At 38.0% G+C, this 17,559-nt stretch overlaps 1 protein-coding gene across 1 annotated transcript in view; it reads right to left on the reverse strand.

Moving 5' to 3' along the window:
• Positions 1-17,516, reverse strand: part of slc49a4 (solute carrier family 49 member 4) — a 50,253-nt gene extending 32,737 nt beyond the window's left edge. The window contains exons 1-2 of the mRNA XM_036593684.1: positions 17,036-17,516; positions 6,270-6,363 (exon numbers count right to left, since the gene is read on the reverse strand). Coding sequence (XP_036449577.1) covers positions 6,270-6,363; positions 17,036-17,336 — 395 coding nt within the window. The 5' untranslated portion in view covers positions 17,337-17,516. The remainder of the gene's footprint in view (positions 1-6,269; positions 6,364-17,035) is intronic.
• Between the last annotated feature and the right edge of the window lie 43 nt (positions 17,517-17,559).

Raw genomic sequence — 17,559 nt, forward strand, 5'->3', positions numbered from 1 at the left:
TGTAATACAACTGTAATACAGTTGCTGTCAAAGCTTTGAGGATTCATTTCTGTTAGCATGTTAGCATCTGAGTGCTAATACTGCGCTGTTAGCATCCAAGCACTAATACTGTGCTTACTGCGCTAGTCTGATGACCTATGGCTTTGGCAGCGGCTGCACTGCTTGCGTAGGCTCCAGTTACTTCAATGGCTACGCTAGCCTGAGGCACCAGAATGTAACTGCTGCGACATTTAAGGTGGAACGGGAAAATTCGAACAAGAAGCTGACTTCAGTTTCAACGGCAGTTGAAGTGATGAGGAGGTTGCTTCTGCTTGACAGGTGGGCAACAAGAACTTATTTTCACTGTTTCACAGAACCAATAGGTCAGTATTGTGTTGTCCTCTTTGCTAATGTTGGTGATGGCCTACTGATTAGCTTTGCTGTAGCAATTGTAGCGACAGCTTGCTAACTATTTTTTGTATGTACAACATTTGCGAAGGGTTTTACGGCCATGAAGATCTGAATGTGTCATTTGCCTTGACAATGCACGTCCATGAATTTAGGGGGTGGAGGTTCTGAAAGAGAACTGAATGGAGGGTGTATTTGTTCTGCTGCTGAGTTCAAATATCAACCATCTTTCTCCAGAATCGCCTACTGCACCTTTAAATATGGCATCCAGCTCCACCCCCGATCGGTTTCGGCTGTGGGCCGATCGCTGTGATAGGCGATCAGTATCGGTTCCAAAAATACTGACTGGTCCATCTCTAATTACTACACCCATGTTGTTGTACAACTTACTAACGACACTAGAGCTGGGAGGCAGAAGGACTGATGGAGTAAGTAATTGATTGTTGCTGATCTTTGGTGCTCAAACAATGAAGGTACAATGTATGGCAACATTAATAGAATGTCATTAATAGAAAAGATGCACACTGTTACAGTTTTGTCAATTGTGATATCACAATATTATGATGCACTTTTACCCCCTTCAACAACAATTGAACAATTGTGGCTCATTTTTATTGACCATTATACAACAGTTAGTTCTGGCCACGCAAGCTGATTGGTTGAGAAGCATTCTAACCGTGCTGATATTTCGCCATAACAGCATGGGTTTTTCACAAACACTGTATAACTCCGCTGAGATGCCGTTGCTAAGCAACGACTTTTGACAGCTGTAGGAGACGCTCAAGCCATTTGAACATTTTTACTTCTTACTTTTTGCACAAACAGGAAATGGATACTTTTAAGATTGCATTTGACCAACAGCCGATTTGGTCAGACTCTGAAGATGAGATCACACTAAATTCCGAAACTGTCATTTCCACTGAGCAACCTTTTCAGTTGGCAGCTGTGACAGAAGAACACCTAAAGAACCTGGAATTAGCCAGAAATGAACCGAATGCCATTCACCAAACTGCTTAAATATTATCGGCCAACTGATATATCAGTTGGGCCCTAATCAGTATTCTGGTATTCCATGTTTGAAAATAACACAAATGTAACCTGTTTTGTTAAAATAAAGTTTAGCTGTATAATAAAATATATATAAAAAATATATATAAAATAAGGCAAGATTCTACAGTGCAAGCAAAATGTGCACACTTGCTCCTTCATTAATTAAAAAAAAACAAAAAACAAAAAAAAAAAACACTTTTGATTAAGTGGGGAAACAAATGTGCATACTTTTTCAACCATGTATGTCCCTGGAAAAATCAAATGCCATTATTTTGACAGGGCATTTTCCTACTTGCCTCATAGCACATATCACAAGAAGACTGCCTAGCCTGCCAAATAAACTTGCATAGTGTCACAATTTAGTTAAGAACTGCTAGTTCGTTTTTTTGCTGTCTCCTGGCAGCGAACGTAGATCTTGCAGGCTTTTACTCTCAAAAAAGAAACTGATTTCCACTGCATGTTTGAAGTGTGTTGCCCAGCATTATTATCCAATAAGGCCCCATCAAATTAAAGCAAAGTAAGTCTATTTTGCACATTATATTTAAACGGGCCACCAAAATCGTTGCTAAATAAATTCATCCAGCAGCTAAACAGCCCTCTTATATAACAGAAAAACTCCTGAACAGTGTGTTTAATTAGATTGCATTGAAAATGTAACACTAGGGGAACATAACACTAGGTACAGTTTGTAATAGTACTGTAAAGATTGTGGTGTCAGGACTGTTTATCATTTAGTATAAATTAAAATACAGTGGAAAGCAGCCTGCACACTCACACTTTTCAGTGAGTCAGATCAATTGGCTCTGATCACCATTAAGAGCCAATTCTTATGGCTCCCCAATGGCCCTTCGTTCAGTAGCACTGACAGCTTTTTACTTCTAAAACTAGCAAAGTTTGCAGTATCTGTAATTTAAGTCTTTACCTACTTTCTAATTAACATGCACAAAAAATGCATTATGTTAACAAAAAACCCTATTTGAATAAATGTAAATGCTACAGTAAGAAACGGCTGCCCAGCAAACAGGCTTCCAGGCCAAAGTAATAAGAACTGCAGGGACAAAGACATACATTGTGTTGATGACATAAAAGAGAGAAACCCAGATGAAATCAAAGAACTATAAGGAAAGGACATAATACATGTGAAATGACTAAAAATGGTAGTTCCTAATCTTGTTCAGGTAACCTTTAAGGGTTTGGACAATGTAGGATACACCTGATTGCTGAATTACACATCCTTTCTGACCGACAGGAGGAACAAAGAAAAAAAAGAAGGAATAAATACTTCATATTAAGTTTGCGCTCACATATTTTTCTGTATGGTCCTGTCTATTTCTAATCAGGAGAATCAGTGTTCCTCGCCTAAAAGCGTATGGTAGAACCCTGAATAAGACCTAAACAGCAGATGTTTTACTCCTGTCGAAATACACAAACAAACAGATGACTGTGTGTTCCGTGTATGACCTTGAGGAACACTTTTCACCCCCAAGCTCTTTTCTTTATTAATTAGAAAATTCAACAGCAAGGCTGCCACACTGCTCTTCTAAAACCCTGTTTGAGGGACCATGGCCACAAGCCTGAAAAATAAAATCTGGTAACAGACGAATCACACTGACTTGCATAAATATTTGTAATAACTAGTGGCCACCAAAAGTAAAGCACTTTTATCATTTAGCAGTTCTTTGTTCTGTAATGAATTCCTCATGAATAATACATAATACTAAAAAGATAAAGAAATCTTTTTTGGAAAGCATATCTAACCAATACAGCTGAGCACTGATTCGGGAAATGTAGCATGTATTTCTGCTATTCTCAGTTGAAATGGGCATCCCCCATTGCCCTCATGCAATTTTTATATCGTCATAAAGACGATAAACAACAAAACTTTATGTACAGGAAACTGACTCTGCTAGACTGTAGCAGCCTGAGTTCAAAATCAGAAGACATTCAATAACCCACTGAACACTTTTCCATACTCATTTAAGAAATATGATTTTTCTGCCCTCAGGTGATCTCAGAAAGTAGCTTTACATCATTTGAAATGAACTCATTGTTAAATGTAATAAGAAATACATGTCAGATTAACAGAAGCAAGTCTAATGAAATTACTTCCTGCAAAGTCATTGAGATAACCTTATGAACCTTAATCAGACGTGCAATTACTTCCCTGAGAAAAGAAAGATTATGTTTTTTTTTTTTTCTGGACATGGATGATTCAGGAGGAATGTTTTCTGCAGATGCAGATCTTACCTGGCACCACGGCAATGTAACATAAAACCTAATCAAATATCTCTGATGGGAAGTATTTCAGACAACAGCAGACTCCCTGTTAAACATTTGATCCTACAACCTCTAGATGAACAATAGCTAACACTGTTATGGTCAATGTGTGGCATAATCAGATCTCCTACACAACTGTAAATGAATTATTTCTTGGTTTCATTTGTGGTGTGAGAACCTCAACGTTGACTGGTGGGTCACTACACTAATTTTAATTTTACAGCAGGAAGAACATTCATGGCTCTTTAGGTGATATCATCTTGAGAAGTGCAATTCAGGCTAATTTGGATATTTCAGTATCTGTAAGAATTAATGAACAAAAAAAACGAACGATACTAATGTATAATACACAAACACGGTACACCAGTGCTAGCAGGCTAAAAAAGTTAGCTCACATGAAAACTGAGCAGCTCAGAGGTGTACATTTACAAGCTTGCCTTATTACTCAAAAATAAGGGAAATCTTTTGATCACCACACTAGAGTAACAGAGGCAGCCTTAAATCAGCTAATGAGTTAATGCTAACACTAGAGCTAACAAGTGCAGCAGTAGTGGTTGACGACTCGTCATCTAGTAGTTAGTCAAGTTACAGCTGCACTACCTCTGCCTTCTTAATCACATCCTTGGCAACAGTGTGCCCTTGGAAACATTCACATTAAGGCACTTGTGTTAAGCTAGATGTAATATTTTAATATAAGTAAGTTTAATATAGTTTAAAACACTTAATCTTGGCTGCAAAAGAAAAAACAAAAACAGAAACAAAATAAAAACAAACCAAAAAAAAACACAAAACAAGAAAAAAAATAGTCCTTTTACTACTCCACAACATTTTACTGACTGGAGCAAATCAGGTATTCAGTTTAAAACTGATTATATTGCACAATGTAAAATAAAAACTAAACAAGCAAGCAAACAATGAGGGCCGACCCTCCCTCCTCTGAAAATATCACCTTCTCTTCCTCCTCTCAAAATCGAGAGCAGGAAGGAAAAGCACATCCCTCGTAAATGTACATTAGGACAGGAATATTAACATAAGGCAGATTTCCAGGCATTCCTTATTTGCCCAGAAACAAAAATGTATAAAATCAAGAGACCACAGTAATATACCGAACTGAATTATACCCCTACTGGATACTGAATTGAGTATTCAGATAAGGGCAACAGAAACAGCTAATCGAGTACTCGAGTACCTGTGCACAACCCTAATATCGTAAAGCATTTCAAAACTTATCAGTGTTTTGGACTAAGCCTGGGTGTTTAGGTGATGTAATCAGATATCGTTGATGACTGACAAGTTACCTAATGGTGATGCTAAGAGGGCCACAATCAAAACAAATCAAAATGGGAAACTGACACAGAATGAGAGAGGATTAATTTACCTTTAAGATTAAGTGACCCTTATTAGTCCCACAACAGGAAAATTTCACCTCTGCATTTAACCCATCCGTGCAGTGAAACAGCACATACACACTAGTGATCACACTCTAGGAGGCAGTGAGCACACTTGCCTGGAGTGGTGGGCAGCCCTATCTGCAGCGCCCAAGAAACAGTTGGGGGTTAGGTGCCTTGCTCAAGGGCACTTCAGTCACGTACTGTCGGCTCAGGGGATCGAACCGGCAACCTTGCGGTCACAAGGCTGGTTTCCTAACCTCCAGCCCATGACTGCCCCCGTGCCATATAAATAAATAAATAAATAAATCGAGAAATATTCTAGAAGAATACCCATTTTTTTTAATGTGCACAGCTTCGAACTTCACTTAAAGTCTGAAGTTGTTCTAGCATGAACACACTTCTGCTGTAACTGTTAGACTATTAAAGTCGTAAAAGGGAAGGAGTTTTCAAAAGATGTTGGGTTACTTCGTATTATATTAGGAAGAAATTTATTTACTATTTTTTTATTTACAAATGTGAATTTAAAAAAATTAAAACAACTGAATCCAAATTTTTGTACTTGGTCCGGCAGACTTTCTTTGCTTACTTGCTTTCTGCCTTCTTTATTATACGCCTTTTATTACCTAAACAATTTTAACATTTAGGTGTCTTTCCATGTATGCAAAGATAATGCTAAACAGGAAACACAATTTCATCTTGGTCAGGTTGCACTGCAAACTATCTAGATAAAAGTGACTATAGTGAATACTCTTATGGTTCTGCAGTCCAAAAGTCCCATGCAGCTGCACTTAAGTAATAAACAACGGTGGTCATACATACTGATAACATGTATTAGTTTAAATGCTATGAGATTCAAAAGCCTGATAACTGTGGAAAATGTGTTCCGCTGCTTTAATGTGTGATTCGTCTCCACTTTTATAAGCATATTATATGGCATCAAATAAAAGTGCACTTCCAGAAAAGGATTTAAAACATTACAAAAGTCCATCTTACGACACAAATCTCATCATAACTAAGAAGCCAGGGGCAAAACAGAATGATACAGTTTAAACAGAATTGAAATCTTTCCAAGGCAAGGTTTGAAAATTGCTTCGACCTTTCCAAAATGTTATTCTTTGAAAAGAAATTCTGGGTGAAATGATGAGTTGTTAATTAGAGTCTTACCATCGTCTCAGTTGTAGGTCAGAGAGGGGAACGCTCCGCAGGACAGAGCCCAGCACCATGAGGAAGGCTGTGAGTAGCAGAGACACCCGCAGCCCTGCACCACAGGACAAAAGGGGAAACAGTCAGTGAGCAAGTTCACACTTATCATAAAAAACGATTTTCACACATTTTGAAATTCAATGAGACTGCAGGAGAGAACACCAGATTCACAAAAGAGAAAAACACTCACTTTAAGCATTCTATTAAGTGTGAAGCTACAACTAAAAACAAATCATAGAATTCATCACTGCTTTTAGTATGGGTGCAACAGGGGTGGGTGACATGGCAAAAATACTATACAATCCCAAGTCCAAAAAAGTTGGGACAGTATGTGAAAAGCCGGTACAAGCAGATAGCAGTCATTAGTAAATTCTGTTTGACCTGTTTGAAGATGAAAACAGTACAAAAACACAATATTTGATGTTTTACCTTATAAACCTCATTATTTTGTGTAAATGCATGCTCATTCCAAACGCTATGCCTGTAATATGTCCCAAAAAATGGTGCTTACCACTGTGTTACATCAACTTTTCTTTCAACAACTCTTTATGAACATTTGGGGACTGAAGACAAAAACTGATCCAGTTTTGAAAGCATATTTTTTCTTCTGTTATACCACTCTTCAACTGTGCAACCATACGGGGCCTTTGTTGTAGTATTTTTCGCTTAATAAGACACGTTTTCATTGGGAGACAGGTCTGCACTGCAGGTAGGCCAGTCTACCACCTTCACTCTCTGATTACGCAGACATGCTGTTGTAACGTGCAAAATATGGTTTGATGTTGTCATGTTGAAATAAGCATGGACGTCCCTGAAAAAGACAGCATCTAAAAGCCAGTTTATAGAGCTACAAAAATGTGTTCAGCGTTAATGATGCTCTCACAGCAGGTTAACCACTTCTATGCCCCCCATACAATGACAGATCCTAGCTTTCGAACTTTACACTGGTAACAATGTAGATTGATCCTTTTTTTCTTTGGCCCAAATGTCCATTATTTACATAAATAATTTGAAAGGTTGACTTATTGGGCCACAAAACATGTTTACACTGTGCACTGAGCTTGAGTCCAGAGACGTTGGCAGCGTTTCTGACTTCTGTTGACATGTGGCTTTCACTGTGTATAGTACAGTTTTAACTTCTATTTTTGGATTCAAAGGAGGGTGTTTATTCACAAAGTATGCCCAAGCCCACGTGGTGATTTCAGCTATGTCCTTTGCACACAGAGATTTCTCCAGATTCCCTGACTATTTTGAATGATTCTGCAGAGGGTGAAATACCTGCCTTGCAATCTCTAGCTGAGGATCATTGTTTTTTTAAACTGTTGGATTTTTTGCTAATAACTGAGGCCCTGAATAGCATACTGTGACAAAATTTAGCACAATGACAAAGTATTTTCATATTGCCCACGCCTAGTGCACAATTCATCAGCCTTCAGTTTATCTTTAAATGATATATGATAAAAAAATGTAATTCTTATTATCAGCCCTATACTGAATTAAAAGCTGATAATTTAGCAGCCAAGTGTGCTCAAGCATGCACTGATGGACAAGTAATCACTGTTGAGTGATTTAAGGAAAGTAACTAATTGCATTTTTTCCTTACCAAAACTGTGATTGCTTGAGGCTTGAACGCTGAAAATAGAGTGCCAAACTGCCAGTTAGTTGTGGTTGTGTTGCCATGTACAGAGCACATGACTGTTTGGTTGCTTCAGGCAGTTCACAGCCTCAGTGTTATAAGGTAGGTTTGCCGATTTAAAACATATTACAACAGAATTGTTGATAATGTAGGCTATAACAAAAACTGCAGCCCTTGCCATCTAAAAAATGCACTCTTTCCAACTGTGATTTTAATATTAAATAATAAATCTTTCAGCCCTAATCACTAGTGCTGGGCATTTCTGTTCTTTGCACAGAATCTTTCAGAATAAAAAAAAAGTGGACAGCACAGTGGATCATAACACTATAAGAGTATAATAAAAGTGCTTTTTCAAGATGATACCTGTACATTCAGCTACCACTGTAAGATACTCCCAATAAGAGTGTCCATTAAATATGTAAAGATTTACAATGTCATGTCTGATTTAGGTATTTGGTGGCTATGTAAATTCATCTTTGAAGTTTATACTGTCTTATGCTCACAGTACTTCCTATGTCGATTATATTGTGAGCTTGTTTTAAAATGCAAAAAAGGTAAAATTATTGGTTATTGGTATCAACATCAGCCACAACTAGGTGTAACTGGTTATGGTTATTAGTCCAGAAAGTCCATACTGAAACTAATTATTGAAACTCATTTTGCTCACTTTTTGCAGTGATGGGTACTGTAGCCCAGTGTGGTCTTCGTTCTGCCAGGAACTGCTTTGAGAGTCAAGTGACGTAGTTATGCAGTCCAGATCAGTTTGGAACATGTGTTTAAAATATCTGCTATGGACGGATAAAGAAACAGTGAGGATGGGGTGGTATCCACAAGTTAGACTGAGATTTAAGCAAAGTGGGTAACACATAAAAAAATAAAGGTCTCCAATTTTTTCTTGGCTTGACCATATGATCCAAGAAAAAACATTTAATTTGCACACAACCTTTACACCAAACTTTCAGACAGTTCTTCACATTCCCACATCTCATTAACAAAAAAAGGTTCTTTAAACAACCATTTACAGAAAAGTTCTCTATGAAACCAAAAGTGGTTCTTCTGTGGCAGGGGTGCATAACTCCGGTCCTAGATGGCTGGTGTCAGTTTGGAGGTTTCCCTACTCAAACACACCCTCTAAAACTGGCAGTTAACAAATGACTCCAATCAGATGTGTCTCAGAAGGTAATTCACCAAACTGTGCTGGACACCAGCCCTCCAGGACTGGAGTTGTGTACCCCTGCTCTCTGGCACTGATCCAAAGAACCCTTTGTGGCACTTTTATTTCGAAGAGTGTACTCTTCCATACAGGGTAATCAATAAGATGTTTAATGCAATCTGGAGATGTCCTGATGTGTCCTTGAGATAGCCTAAACATTCTGAGTTAAGATAGGCCTCAGTGATGTGCCTTTCCTGTAGTGAAAGGCCAAGAAAAATGTTTAAAACATGAGCTGCGTTTCCTGTCTGACTCAATTCCTTCTCCACCTGTCTGTTCCCAATGCAATTCACATGACCATCGTTTAAGGGAAGCTTGAAACCAACACTTTCCTCTCTGGCAGTTTCCGTTCTTTCACAGGCAAGGAAAGTCCTGCCATAACATATATATCCAATCTCAGAAAAACGTACTATACAGGCTTTTTTTTTTTACACTTGATACAGACAGCAGATACTGTAGGCTTTATCCACTAAATCTGTTGTTTTTGGAGGGAATTATAGAGCAAGCTCCTGACCCTTTCAAAGACACCATTTGTAGCCATGAATACAACAAGGACAAGTCACAGTCAGTTTACAGCTGCTGGGACTGGTATCACAATCAAGCAAACCTATTCAGACGCAATGTCTCTGCAGTCAAGTTAATGATTTGCTTGTGTTCATATCACTGGGGGGACAGAGGCTTATGCATTAGTGGGCCTAACCAGTACATCAATCCTACATAATGCCTCATGAATTACATCATGATAAGCTTTTCTGAGCATACTGTGGATAGTGTAAAAAAACAAAATGTAATTAAAACATGTTCCCATTTATATTTCACTTCAATTTATTGTCCACCTGAGTGTTCAGGAACTAAGTTGTCATCCTTGACTTCCTGTTTCACTGGGGTATAAATATGAGCTGAAACAGAGACCCTCCCCCAGAGATACACAGCCATAATTAGTCTAACAATTGTGAGCAGGGAGACCAGAGGCTCTGAGTGGATAATTGGGAGTAAATGGAGAAAATACCAGTTCCTTTTTGGCACTGCGCCAATGTCTCGGAAAACTTGCCAAGCAGAGATGATATGACAGATAAAAGATTAAATACTATGGAAAAGCCTGGTACATAAATATATACATGTTCTTTTATATAGCAAAATTAGTATTCTGTTTGTTGTTTCTCAGACATTAGCTCATCAAATCATGGATCTCGACAATTTAACTTAGTGAGCTTGTTCATTAGTGATTTCCATTCTTTTATACCAGAACAATGAGCTGAAGCAGGCCAGTGTTTAGTTTAGCACAATGATTAGCACATTTTTAACTAACTGGCAAGCCAGCGGACATCCAAACTGTGAACCTTTGACGATTATTTAATTTTCTTTCACAACCTCAGGATGATAAAAGGTATGTTCACGTTACATAATAGCTTACAGTGGACAGTAACTCAGAAAAGCGTCTTTAACAGTGGCTCGAAATACTATTAAATGTTAGAAACAGCAGCAGCAACACTAGTTTATATATAGCATATGCAGAACTAAATGGCTGTAGTTTGTAACCATCAGTATTTCAGTGAATTATAAAAAAGCGTTGCTGAAGAGAGCGGTCTTAACACTTGGAAGAGCTTCACTCATGTCAAGGTCAGATATGACTGGCTTATAACTTGGTTGGATTTGATTGTCCAAGATGGACATTACGCTTTTTCCTCAGTACCAAACAGTAGAGGAGAGTGATATCTCCTTGGATTAGAGAACCTTTGGCTGACACAGAAGCCAGTTTCCCTTTGTCATTTATCAACATGTGGATATACAAATGAAATGAGACAGAATTGTACTGACCTTTATAAACCATGCAATGGCTTTAACAAAAATAGCTTAATGAAACAGCTAATATCCACTGTTAGGGCAATATTTAAGAAGTTTAAAACAACCAGAGCTGTCCTGAATCTGCCTGGAAGAGGATACGTGTTTCTACTCACACTGAAGAGAACAGTTAGAGAGGCAAGAACTTCTACAATGATCATGGTTGGAGATTTGCAGAAGATGGTTGCATTTCGGGACATTAAACCTAGAATTAGGTGCCACTTTCATGCCAACAATGTATTTGAAAGTCTTTGCAATTAACAATTTAGTTGCATTTGTTGCTAAACTGGCAGTCAGCTTAAATAATTATTTATCTGAAATAACTGCAATCATCTCAAATAATTGCAATTAGGCAATTCTGTAATAATTGTGACATTAACTGAGTTCTACGCATCATCAACAGCATTATAACACCATGGCTCTGCAGTGAAAGAATCCGGGTGCTAAACCGGTCATGCTTGCAGTGCAAACCTGTCACCCATTAAAAACATTTAGGCACATTATGAAACTAAAAAAAAGCAAAGGAGACCCCAAACTGTTGATAAGCTGAAATCCTATATCAAGCAAGAATGGAAAAAACGTCTCACTTTCAAAACTACAGCAATTGGTCTCCTCAGTTCCCTAATGCTTACAGTCTTACTAAAAGAAGAGTTGACGAAACACAGTGGAAAATGTGCCCCTTTTTTAAAATGTGTTGCTGGCATCAAATTCAAAATATTTTTCAAAAAAACAATACAATTTCTCAGTTTCAACATTTGATGTTATCTTTCTACTGTTCAATACAAAAAAATGTATAAGGTTTACATAATTTGCAGATCATTGTATTGTTTTTTTTTTTACATTTTGCACAGTGTCTACTTCTTATATATAAAACTACTTATATATAAAATAATGAATATTTTAAATATGAAAGTAAATGAATGAAAGATTCCTTTCACTGATTCAGAATCTTCATTCATTGCCATCTAACGTTTATATTTGGATTAAATTATGTTAATTTCTTAATCATTTCATAATTGGGTTGCCTCTGTTGGGTTAAAAGATGTATTTAATTTGAGCTGTTGTTTCATCTTTTGAAATTAAAGCCTTTTAATGTTGTGCCAACTGATTGCAACCCTGCTCTCCCCTACATTTTTGGTTAGCCAAAAATGATGTGTATATCTGAGAGACAGAGAGACAGAGAGACAGAGAGAGAGAGACAAAGAAAGAAAGAATGGGGGATGCCAAGATTTGTGAGGGTTTACATGCATTTATGTGTAAAGATCCTTTAATTACAGCTCTTTATGCTGAAATAATATGCACTGCATTGTCAACTGCACTGCAGTCTAGAGCTCCTTAAAAGCTTCCTGTGGTAACGTCCTCCCACAGTGAGTAATTACAATGCTGCTGTAAACGTTCTGAGAAATAACCATTTTACAAAAGTAGACCCCAGTTTTGAGAAAAGAGGAAATTATCAGAAGACTTTCATAATGAAAGTCCTCTTGCTTTCAGCTGCATATTGCAACCAGTATACCGTGAGATTTTTTTATGCAATTAATGAAGAAGTGAGAGATGATCTCCCTTCAAAGTTCTGCTAATGCAGCTGGTACATGCTGTGTTTAAGAAATGTTACACAGAGGCCACTCCTAGGCCTGTCACAATCATGACATTGCAGCTGACAATTAATTGCTATATGAATACAACCCCATTTCCAAAAAAGTTGGGACACTGTGCAGAATGTAAATAAAATAGGATGCAATGATGTGCAAATCATGTAAACCATTTTTTGAAGGAAAATACTACAAAGACAACATATCAAATGTTAAAACTGAGAAATTTGATTGTTTTTTGAAAAATATATACCCATTTTGAATTTGATGCCAACATGTTCCAAAAAAGTTGGGACGGGGACATGTTTACCACTGTGTTTCATCACCTCTTCTTTTACCAACACTCTAAGCGTTCAGGAACTGAGGGGACTACCTGCTGTAGTTTTTAAAGTGAAATGTTTTCCCTGTCTTGCTTGATATAGGATTTCAGCTGCTCAATGGTTCGGGGTCCCACTTGTCGTATTTTTCATTTCATAATTCGTAATAAATGCAGAACGTGGTTTGGCATTGTCTTGCTGAAATAATCAAGGCCTTCCTTGAAAAAGACGTCGTCTGAATGGCAGCATATGTTGCCAAAACATGTATATATCGCTCAGCATTAATGGTGCCTTCACTGATGTGCACGTCACCCATGCCATGTGCACTAATGCCCCCCTATACCATCATGAATACTGGCTTTTGAACTGTGCACTGATAACAAGCTGAGTGGTCTTTAGCCCGGCCGACACAGCGTCCATGATTTCCAAAAAAAATTTCAAATGTTGATTCATTGGACCATAGGACACTTTCTGCTTCAACTCAGTCCATTTTAAATGAGCTCGGGTCCAGATCCTTTTTATATGGTTTCTTCTTTGCATTTTAGAGTTTTAACTTGCATTTGTGGATGCAGCAACAAACTGTTTTCACAGACAGTGTTTTTCAGAAGTGTTCCTGAGCCCATGCAGTGATTTCCACTACAGAATCATGTCTGTTTTTAACGCAGCGCCTGAGGGCCCAAAGATCTCGGCCAGGAAATACTGGTTTTTGGTCTTGTCCCTTGCATACAGAGATTCCTCCAGATTCTCTGACTCTTTTAATGTTATTATGTACCGTAAATGATGAAAAGCAAAAGGTCTTTGCTATTTTATGTTGAGAAACGTTATTCTTGAATTGTTGCACTTGAATTGTTGCACTATTTACTTTCACAGATGAACCCCTCCTCATCTTTTCTTCTGACAGACTCAGCCTCTCTGGGATGCTTTTTTATACCCAATCATGTTACTGACCTGTTGCCAATTAACCACCAGGTGTTTTTTTAGCATTACATAACTTTACCAGCCTTTTGTTACCCCCATCTCAACTTTTTTGGAATGTGTTGTTGGCATCAAATTCAAAATGGGCAAATATTTTTCAATAAACAATAGAATTTCTCAGTTTCAACATTTGATATGTTGTCCTTATACTATTTTCAATGAAATATAAGGTTTAAATGATTTGCACATCATTGCATTTTGTTTTTATTTACATTTTGCACAGTGTCCCAACTTTTTTGGAAATGGGGTTGTAATTTTGATTCAAAGTCAAAAGTCATTTTTGATTTTAAGTCTTTTTTTGTTCAACTCTTAAGTTATGAGCCTAAAGTGGCCAGATTAGTTGTTCTGCTTTCTAGCTGTTATTATTTAGTAGTTCTCAACCGATGACTGAAAGATTGCATGCATATAAACAAACATTACTCATCACTGCCTTCTATAATGTATTATAGCAGAAAGTCAGAAGTTAGAACTTTTATTTTCTTAAGACGTATTTTCTGCTTTATTTTATTTACATTCATTGCCTCAATTCACTTTCTGTTGTACCATAAGCACAGGATTGTGAAAATAATTGCGATCCAGTGATTGTTATAATTGTGACAGGCCAAAATATTCCAGAAATATACTGATCCACATGGATATTGTCTTTTTATTACATAAACAGAATCACCAGTATGTTCAATAAACTCTAAAAGCCAGCATCCCTTCTATGACAGTTTTTAATTTGTGCTGAGCGAGCAGCATGATCATCCCCATATATTCCCAGTAAATCAAAGGGCATATGGAGACCTGTGATCTCAATGTGGTGGAGGGTCCTGAGAACTTTCAGAGGAACAGTGGCATCTGTATCTTTACATATTCCACTGCTTAGCCCATGTGTGGGTGTAACTGGAAAGACCAAAGAGGAGTCATGCTCATTTGATTATGTAATCTTCCCTGGTGACTGACTCTCTTTACATTTTTCTTCAAACTGAGTTTATTCAACTTTCAAGGACACTTTAAAGTCCACGTAACAGAGGCTCATTAAATGTTTCATGAAAGGGGAGTGCTGCCATTTTAAACGCATTACCTTCCTCGTGATTATGTGGAACTGGTTTTGTGACAGAGCAATTGTCAGCAGTTTTTATGGTTACCATGTCGCTTTAGTAAAACAAGAACTTCCATCACCTGAACATTTGTATGACATGTAGACTAAACTATGCAACGTCCTTTGTGAAATTCCAACGTGATAGCCTGTTCGATGGGAGAAGACTAGCCATAACATGCCTCAAGTATCCCCAAGTAATCTAGCACAGTCATGTTAAAGAAAGCACTGACTTAGCACTGATAAGCCTATTCCAATGTTGCTACATGGCCTACATTTATCTTTATCTTTTCTGGAGACATTACTAACAAAGTGCAGGATGACAATTGTTGTGCTGGAAAAGTCAACAGCACAGCCTTTGTCTTATCACACTGCTCTCATTGAAACTGTGAGTTTATTTATACATTTAAGTTGGTATAAATCTGTTTTGATTTGCGTAAACAACAGGAAAAAAAAGAGGAAAGTTTGTCTTATTTATTTATTTCTTACTAAGGAGTTTCTGGAGCACTCTTGTGAAGTCAAGTAGCAGAAGAGGCTGAAGTGTCACTAAAGTGTTTTTGTACATGCTTTTGTCTGGTCTAGAGTGAAATATAATGGGCCTCATTCAAGTTTTTGCTTAAATTTGCTCTTGAGAAAGATACTAAGAAAAAGTCTTCGTCAGATTCATGATGTGTTCCTAAACCCCATAACTGTTCACACCTTTGCGCTCTTGAGAGTGAGTAGATTTTGTTCTTACCCAAGAACAAATCCCAAATAAGAAAACACTGGTGAATGTAAGAGTGAGTTTTAGGAAGATTTTTTTCTGAAGAACGGCTGGTGAATGACGTGTTTTGTCTTCTTATAGATGGCTTATAGTGGCTAATCAAATCTTAGCAAAAAGCTTTGCCAATCATATCCAATCACTGTGGTTTATTATGTGGTTAAAGTGCTCAAATCCTACATTTTTTTGTATATATTATTTTTCCTCTGAGGTGCACTTATGACATTTTCATGGTTTTATACATCAAACATCATAATACATTTTTAAGAGACCACTGTCCAACATTTCTTTATCTCTTAGAATCAAACAGGCTGTTTTGTTATACCTTTACGACTGACAGATGTAATTGAGCTGTTTTCTGATTCTGGTGTCCTGTATTGTGCCTCATTCAAAAAGACTCAAAAAGAAACACTCCTTAAAACTTCAATGTGAATGAGTGGAACTAAACTGTTACAGGCTGAAAACACAGGTGCATGCAAAAAAACAAGGGTTTCATATCTCAAAAGAGAGGAATGTTTTTCGTTTTCCATAATATCGGCTCTGTAAAAGGGAATTCCACCATTTTTTCAAAATTTCTAAAACCATAATTAAATGGTTACGATGTAAACAAAATCATTCAGACTGGTTTGGTGTGAAATGCTTCATTCTAAAGAAACTTACAGAACTGTTCACAGTGTGGTCATAAGAAGCAGGCGTTTGAAGACTTTAATGCCTCTAAAAGCTCCCTCACAGAAAAGTATTACACAAAATGGTTATGAATACACAGACTGATGTGTGACACTTTGTTTTACGACAGTGTTGTGATTAAGTTTTCTAAAACATCTTGTTAACCCATTCATTTTAACGCGTTCATGGCGGAGGGATACATGCAGTTGGTGGTAAGGCAAAATGGTCCCCAAAGAAAACCTACTTTTGCAGATTTTCCACTATTTTACCATCATAAACGTTACCTAACTATAAAAACTCAGAAGACACGTGTAGGTTCACTGGTGGTTTTGGATGGTAAATGAAATAGCTAACGCTATATTTGTGTTGTTGACATCACCACTGTAAAGAAATCCGACTCTGTAATTTTCTCCACAACGAATATTTTAAATCAAACCACTCTGAATGACTCTGTTTACATCGCGACGACGGAATTATGCAGACATTTTGAAAAATCGGTGGAATTTACCGTTAAGCCGGGCTATATGCTAAAGCTCTTTTTTCTCTTCCTCACGCAAAAGGAAACGTTTAATTAACAGTTGTCTACCCAAAGAGTGTCGAGAGTAGTGCTGGCAGGTGGTCGTGCTTTATACTGGAACAAAAACCCCTCACCTTTCTTATCCATGAGCCACATAAACAGGAGCCAGGGGATGTAGCCCACGGGTCCCCAGAGCACTAACACAGCGATTTCTTTCGACGAGAAGCCGAAGGCATGTTTGGCAGAGTTCTGTATCGGACCCCAGGTGTTCCAGACCATCCCTTGCAAAAATCCCAGCACTGAGAACAGAGTAAGAACCACCCATCTTCTGCCGTACACCCTGCTGGTGTTTACGGGCTGAGCGCCCTGCTCCTCCGGCGGCCTCGGGGCGATCAGAGGCTCCCGTTCCCCTTCCGTGCTCTCCACGGCACCCATCGACACGACGTGCTGCTGCTGCTGTGTCTGTGTTTGTGTTTGTGTGCGCTTCGGTTAAGTCTCCGATAAGAACCAGTTAAACACATACAGACCGAACACCTTCGTCGGTCGACAGAAGAAACAAAAACAGCCGCTGTCAACACGGCCACAGTTCAAACTTTACCACGCATGCGCCGCGGCCGAGCGGATATGACGACTGAGTTTGGAAACTGAAGCGCTTAGC

Source organism: Colossoma macropomum, unplaced genomic scaffold, assembly GCF_904425465.1.
Source record: "Colossoma macropomum unplaced genomic scaffold, Colossoma_macropomum, whole genome shotgun sequence".
Lineage (NCBI taxonomy): Eukaryota > Metazoa > Chordata > Actinopteri > Characiformes > Serrasalmidae > Colossoma > Colossoma macropomum.